Raw genomic sequence first — 7,085 nt, forward strand, 5'->3', positions numbered from 1 at the left:
TTGCCACATCCACTGAGGTTGAATTTAGAGTTGTAGCCTCTACTACCACAGAAGTCCAATGGCTCACTAATCTTTTATTTGAGTTTGGCTTCAAATTACCTACAGTTCATGTCGTATATTGCGACAATCTTAGTGCCACGACATATTCTGCAAATCTAGTTTTTCATTCTCGCATGAAGCATTTAGCATTGGATTTTCATTTTGTTCGAGAAATAGTACAAAACGGATCTCTACGGGTTACACACATATCGGGTGATGGCCAACTTGCCGATGCCCTTACCAAGCCATTACTGCATCCACGTTTTCAACTTCTGGTTTCCAAGATTGGTCTCACAAATAGCTTGTCCATCTTGCGGCCGAATGTTAAGTGATATATCACCGCCTCAAATATTGTTGTATATCTTTTTCAAATTTCAATCATATATTTCATAGCTTAATTGTAGGGGTTATTTTTGTTATAGACATTATTAGATAGCTTTCTTCTCTCCTGATTTTCCTCCCTGTAAATTGTAAATGTATACGGTTTGTTTGTGAATGAAATCATCAGTTCATACTTCTTCTCTGCAATACCTAAAATCTTCTTATAGACACCATTTAATCATGCATAGCTTAAGGTATTTGTGAAAGATTTGTCCATCGGCCTCCAACTCCAACTGAGAGATGTTGAATTATGGAGTTTGATTCACTCTTTGACCTAATAGCCGCTAGACAAACTAAATATGCGGTTTTAGGTATTTTGCACCTATAAATAAATCACTTGAATTTGTGTAACCCATGCAAGAAATTCGATAATATCAATAAAATCCACATCTCTTGTTTGTCTGTGGACGTAGCTGGTTACTTTGATTGTGCGAACCACGTTAAAAGAATGTGTTCTTGTCTTTTGTTTGCATTACACTCTCTGTGTATAAATTGTTTATCACTTTGTTGAAGTTCTTATACCCTAAAAGTTTCATAAGGTTTAGAAACCTCCATTAAAGCTTCATGAACTCAAATTCACTACAGAAGTGAGAATACATTACTAGATTTGTGTTCTAAAAAAAGAATCTAACTATATATTCGAATAAATTAAGTAATTAACTATAGAAATCAGAGTTGAAGATGTTTATAGATGGTAGAGACTTAGATAATCAAAGAAGGATTACATACATTACCATGAGAACTTTGCAGTTAAACATGCCTAATCGATAGCAATTCAAGGTGGGTTACCTTTATGAAGTTCTCATATTGGGTGTCCCAAAGCAGACATATTGTGGTAATGCCTTAAGGGATGTTACAAATGGTATTAGAGAATGGGCATGGGTCACTACGTACGACGAGGACGTTGAACCTTGTGGTGTGTGCCTTAAGGGATGTTACATATGGTATCAAAGACTGGGCACGAATCAATGTGGTCGAAGGGGATGTTGAACCTTGTAGTGAGGGTTAATGAGAGAGAGAGACCCTAATCCCACATCAATTATGAAGTAGAATTGCATTATAAGGTGTGCATATACCTTCCCTTTCACAACACTTTTTAAATTCATGGGAATAAAAGATCCCATGAGAACTTTCCTATCAAGTGTGTCTATACACAAGTAATTTCAGGATGGATGGCCCCCTTGGAAGTTTCCATGTCAAGTAGCCCAAAACAGACAATATTATGTTATGTGTATAGGTGATACATTCATTTTCACAAAGGGTTTTTAAAGCCATGAGGGTATAAGATCCCACGATAACTTTGAACTTAAGTTTTCCGGTACGAGAGTACTTTTAGGATGGGTGACCCCCTGGAAAGTTTTGATGTCGGGTAGCCCAAAACGGACACTATTGTGATACATGCCTTAGGGGATGTTACAGATGATATTAGAGACCAGGTATAATCCGTAAGAACTCTACAATTAAGCTTGCACAGAAGAGAGAAATGTCTAGATGGTTGACCCCCTGGGAAGTTTTCGTGCTTCGTGGCCCAAAGTAGACACGAGTCAATGTGTTCAACGGGGACGTCGAACCTCATAGAGAGCGGTGGTGGGGGAGGGATCCCTGATCTCACATCAACTGAGAATAAGAACTAAGCATTGTCTTATAAGAGGTGTTGATACATTCCCTATTATAATGTGCTTTTAAGACTGTGAGAGTAGCAAAACCCATATAAACTCTTGCAGTTATGTTTGCCTGAGCGAGAGTAGTTTTAGAATGGATGACCCCTTGGGAAGTTTTCGTGTCGCGTGACCCAAAGTGCACAATATTTTGATACATGAGTACATGACATTAAGGGATGTTACATTAAAGGAGAATAGAACAAATCCTACGTATTACATAAGGAACCTTACGGCTTAAAACATGCAATATAGATTAACAATTCAAATCAATTATTAACGTCTCCCCTATTGGCTATCGGGCTATGACCATATTTTCTTCACCATACCTAACTATGGTTATCGGAAACGAGTGCTACTATCCTTTTTAGTCACGGACGGCCTATTATGGGATATTTTAATGTTCTAATAACTCTGCACGTCGTAGGTTTTATCTTTTACCCACAATTATGGTTTTAGGACCATTTATGTAATGTGTTTCATGTATCTTACATATTTACGGTTTATATTTTTCTCCTACTCAAAAACACCATCCATAAAAATACTTGTAAATTTCCATGGAGATACAACAACAAAATGCGATGGGAATATAAATTTCTCGAGCATAATCAACAATAGCATTATGTTCATCATTTAATCCTACGGACAGATTTTCCAAGTACTTTATGTTTTATGTTAATTTGATATTGAATTGGTTAAGATATGATCTTATTGGCTTGATGTAACAACACTAAATCTATAAAGAAGAATATGATGTATATATATAATATATCATATACTATTATACATGCATTTTTGGTCGTTGCATGAAGTTTTCAGTGGATTTGCTTACAAGATGTTCAATCGAGCATGTGAAAGACGACTATTATGATCTTATTACAACATACAAGTTCATATAAGAACTCACAAGTTATACTCTAATAATGATTTCCATTTGTTGTTATCCTTTTCACAATGAGCAACCATAATCATCACTTATGTCTATATCTTCGATATCTGAATCATCCAAGTCATCAAAGTCCATACTATCACCAAGAAGTTGTGGTGATCCATCACTAAGCATCCCAGGATGAGTTCTTGCCTCTTGTATTACAGAAAGTATTTCTTCAACACTTTGATAGGTGTCATTTGAATTCCCATTGTGAGAGCTTCCTCCAATCATCAAATCTGTTGGCAAGTTCTTCAAGAACCATGGATGCATTTGGATTTCTGGAATTGTTATTCTCTACACAAACATAAATAAAATAAGAACATTTACATATAAGTAGGGTGAATTGACAAGATTATTTATTCGGTTTATAAAAAAGTTCTACCTTCTCAGGATTTGCAACAAATATCCTATAAAGAAGATGCTTGCATTCCAATGAAATTTCAACCGTATCCGGGATTGCATATTGGACACTAAGTATCCTCTATCATAAATGAAACCAAGTTTAATCAAACTCCATAAAATGAATGTTTTTTTTTAATTTTTTAATATGTTAAGATGTTACTCACACAAACGGTTGTTCGGAAGTTTCTTGGGTCATCTGGATCTCCAAATGGATATGCTCCAACTAGCATGACATATAAAGTGACCCCACATGACCAAACATCTGCAAGCTACAATTTCCATTCCAAGGATTAACAAAGGAATTAACCCGAGTTTTTTAAAAAGTTGCTTGTAAAAATATAAAGAGAAGACTTTGTGTTGAATAAATGACTAAAAACTCAAAGGAATGAATCACCTTTCCATCATATTCTTTTCTTGAAAGAACTTCGGGTGCAATGTAAGCAGGTGTCCCAACTGCTGACTTTGGTTGAGAATGAAGAACCGATGACTGAATTACACAAACCACAAGAATTTGGTATGAAAAATGTTTTTGGAAGGAATGGAATCCGTCAAAGGAATTAGAATTCAAGATTCCATTCCATGGCATGTTGGGTTTTACCAAATGGACGGAATTCAATTTTATTCTTCTTTTTCTTAACTAGAAATAAGAATTTTAATTGCAAGTCTAAAGTTTAAAACTATTCAATTCCATTCCATTTCTTGCCAGATTCCAATTCTTTTGACAGATTCCATTCCTTTCAGAAACATTATGCGGCTTTTTAAAGATAAATGAGAGGGACCCACAAAATGAAAATTTAACAAATTTATACCTTTGAGTACCCAAAATCACATATTTTAACACGAGGAGCTGCACTTCCATCTAACAGTGTGTTTTCAAGCTTAAGATCTCTGTGACAAACTTCCTGCAAAATGCATCAAATTTTCAAGAACTAAAAAAGAAGTGATAATATTGTGTATAGAAAGAAAAGCCTTAAATGGAGTTCATCTATATATTATACCATTGAATGACAATAGCTAACTCCTGATATAAGTTGTTGAAAGAAAAATCTTGCCTGGTAAGTAAGAGAAAAAAAAACGTATTTTTTTAGTAAAAAGGGTAACAATATTTGAAGTAATTCAAGAATTCGGTGATTTGTAAAGAAACTTGCCTCGTTTTCACTGAATTTACCCGCATTGCATATTCTCTCAAAAAGCTCTCCTCCAGTAGCATACTCCATGACTATCGCTAGATGAGTTTGTGTTAACAAGACCTGAAAAATATAAAATATTGCAATGTACTTTCATATAAAATTATATCGAATAGAAATTCTTACGAAATCTATGTTATTTGAATTTGAAAATTGCTTTGTTTGAACATTGAATCTTTTATCGGAAGTTAATTTTTGGTACTAATGGAACGATAACAATAAAATTACTGAATGCAATTAGCAAAATTCAATAACAACTGGTTGCATCAAGGAAAATAACTAAATAAAGTCAAGATCTATAACAGAAAGATTTTGGAGATGAACAATTTACAAAATCCATGTGAACTTTTGAACCTTTAAAGTCAAAGTTTGACTTTTTAGGATAAGGGGGTAAAGCAATGCAGTTAAGTAAACTTCAGTGAAGCAGAGTGGCACAAACATTGAAAACACAGCTCCGACACAAAAAAACGAACGCAGTTAAAAAGTAACCTCTTTAAATCTGATAATATTTGGATGCCTCAAAGATCTGTGATTCATAATTTCCCTCTGTACATGTTCATCAATCTGCAAAATTTCAAAAATCTTGATCAAACCCAGAAAGCGTTACGCTTCGAATCAAGACATCAACTGCATAATAACATCAAAAGATTCAAAAAGATCAAAACTTTACGAAGATAAAAAGAGAACCTTTTGGCCCCTTTCGATAAACTTGACAGCAAACAGCTCTCTTGTCATCTTGTCCCTAACAAGCTTGGCTACCCCAAAATTACCCGACCCGATTTCTTTAACAAGTTCATATCTTTCCATTTTTGCCCAAAGTCAGTCAAGAAACTGAAATCATTCAAATTCACAAACCCTTGAATGATAAGTGAGATATGAGCAGGCAATAATGGAAATTTCTACTGGTTTGGTAGGTGAAGTGTGTTATGGGTCAAGAAGAAGAGAGAAGACTTGACTGATCACTTGCTATATATAGAAATCTTGATGGGTATAACGAAGCATCTCTTTCATATTATACTACCCATACCTTGCTATTATTGGATGAAAAAACCACCCTATACGTGTCTTAACCAGGTGAGCTTTGAGTTTTGAGGAGTTGTAATCCACTACAACCCAAAATTGATATTTTCCATGATCTATAATTTTTTTTAAGGTTAATATTATTAGACAAATATTTTTAAACTTTTTTCTGTTTAAACTTAAAAAATAAAATTTATTTTACAAAGAAAAACCATTTATATTTTTTTCAAAGTTTATGTTTTGACATTTTAGCATATCACAAGTAGAAGGCCACACGGTGTACTATAATTCGTAAATAGCGGGTTGATAAACCTCACCACATTCTGGGTGTCAGGCTGGAGGTAGGGATGAGCATATAGACCGGGAAATCGGCCGGAACCGGTATCGGAACCGAAACCCGATGGAACCGATCGGGCCGGGACCCGGGACGATATTCTTGTGAATTTTTGGAACCGGAAACCGGTAGGAACCGGAACCGTCAGAACTGGAACCGGTAGAACCGGCAAAAACCCAAACCGTATGTTGCTATTTTTCGAAAATCGGTTCCAACATTTGAAGACACGGTAAGAACGGGTAGGAACCGGAACCGGTGAAACCGGCGGTCCGGTTCGGTTCCTATTTTCCACCGAGTTCGATTCTCGGGCCGGTTCAAGCCGGGTCGGTTCCTTTGCTCATCTCTAACTGGAGGGAGTGGTGTCATCGAAACCGCACTCCCTTCACTATCACATGTGCGCCACATCATTTTTTACCACATAAGTGTGGTTTCTTGCCACATCCAAGAAGTGGTGCCATACTTTTTGCTTTTTCGTTTTTCTTTTTAATAATTAATCAAATAAAACTTCATTTAGAAAAGAAAAAAAAAAAAAACTACAACTATTTTAAAAAAGATAATATTTCATTAATTAAAAATAAAAATGTCATATATTGCTTAACTTAAAAAAACCTAAAAATTTAGAAAAGGAAATTAGAAACATAAAACTTACAACTTAAAAAAAAAAAAAAAAAAAAAAAAAAAAAAAAAAAAAAAAAAAAAAAACCACCACACGATTAAAAACTTGAAAAAAAACTAGAAGTTAACCACGATTTGCGTAACGTTTTTCCACTTCCTCCTTCATCGCCAAAATAACTTAAAGTCCGTCCCCGGTCATATTCGACACGTCCATCGATAGTACTCTCATGTCGTTGTCCCTTTGTTTCCGAAGGTCTCTTTCAGAAACAATTTGCAAAATCTTGTCCATTCTATCGTTTATACCCTTCATGTCGGCCCCCATTTCTTTCAACTTGTCTGAATCCGACGCTTTACCTTTGCCTTTGTTTTTTGCTTTGTCTCTTCCCATTGGTCGGGAAGGCGGTGAAACTGGAACAAGTTCATCTTCGTTCATATCAAATTAAACACGAGCATCTGATGTAGTATGGTCGGACTCAGAAACGACCGTTTGTGGTTGTGCTTGTGTTTATTGAACAAAC

At 35.3% G+C, this 7,085-nt stretch overlaps 1 protein-coding gene across 1 annotated transcript; it reads right to left on the bottom strand.

Annotated features, from left to right (window-relative positions):
* Positions 1 to 2,815: 2,815 nt before the first annotated feature.
* On the bottom strand, positions 2,816 to 5,638 carry LOC111908938 (serine/threonine-protein kinase SAPK2). Its single transcript, XM_023904726.3, has 9 exons — positions 5,286 to 5,638; positions 5,088 to 5,162; positions 4,560 to 4,661; positions 4,410 to 4,463; positions 4,221 to 4,313; positions 3,806 to 3,898; positions 3,576 to 3,680; positions 3,392 to 3,490; positions 2,816 to 3,303 (listed from the first exon to the last, which is right to left on the bottom strand). The coding sequence occupies exons 1-9, from the start codon at positions 5,403 to 5,405 to the stop codon at positions 3,028 to 3,030; spliced, it is 1,017 nt and encodes a 338-aa protein (XP_023760494.1). The 5' UTR covers positions 5,406 to 5,638; the 3' UTR covers positions 2,816 to 3,027.
* Between the last annotated feature and the right edge of the window lie 1,447 nt (positions 5,639 to 7,085).

The sequence above is a fragment of the Lactuca sativa genome, chromosome 6 (genome assembly GCF_002870075.4).
Source record: "Lactuca sativa cultivar Salinas chromosome 6, Lsat_Salinas_v11, whole genome shotgun sequence".
In the NCBI taxonomy this organism is placed as follows: Eukaryota; Viridiplantae; Streptophyta; class Magnoliopsida; order Asterales; family Asteraceae; genus Lactuca; species Lactuca sativa.

Excerpts from the sequence above, each read along its gene's own strand:
- LOC111908938 (XM_023904726.3), bottom strand. The coding sequence starts at position 5,405 with ATGGAAAGATATGAACTTGTTAAAGAAATCGGGTCGGGTAATTTTGGG. Across the intron at positions 4,464-4,559 it reads GTAAATTCAGTGAAAACGAG|GCAAGATTTTTCTTTCAACA; the intron begins GCAAGTTTCTTT and ends CTTACTTACCAG. Across the intron at positions 3,304-3,391 it reads TTGTTGCAAATCCTGAGAAG|AGAATAACAATTCCAGAAAT; the intron begins GTAGAACTTTTT and ends ATGTTTGTGTAG.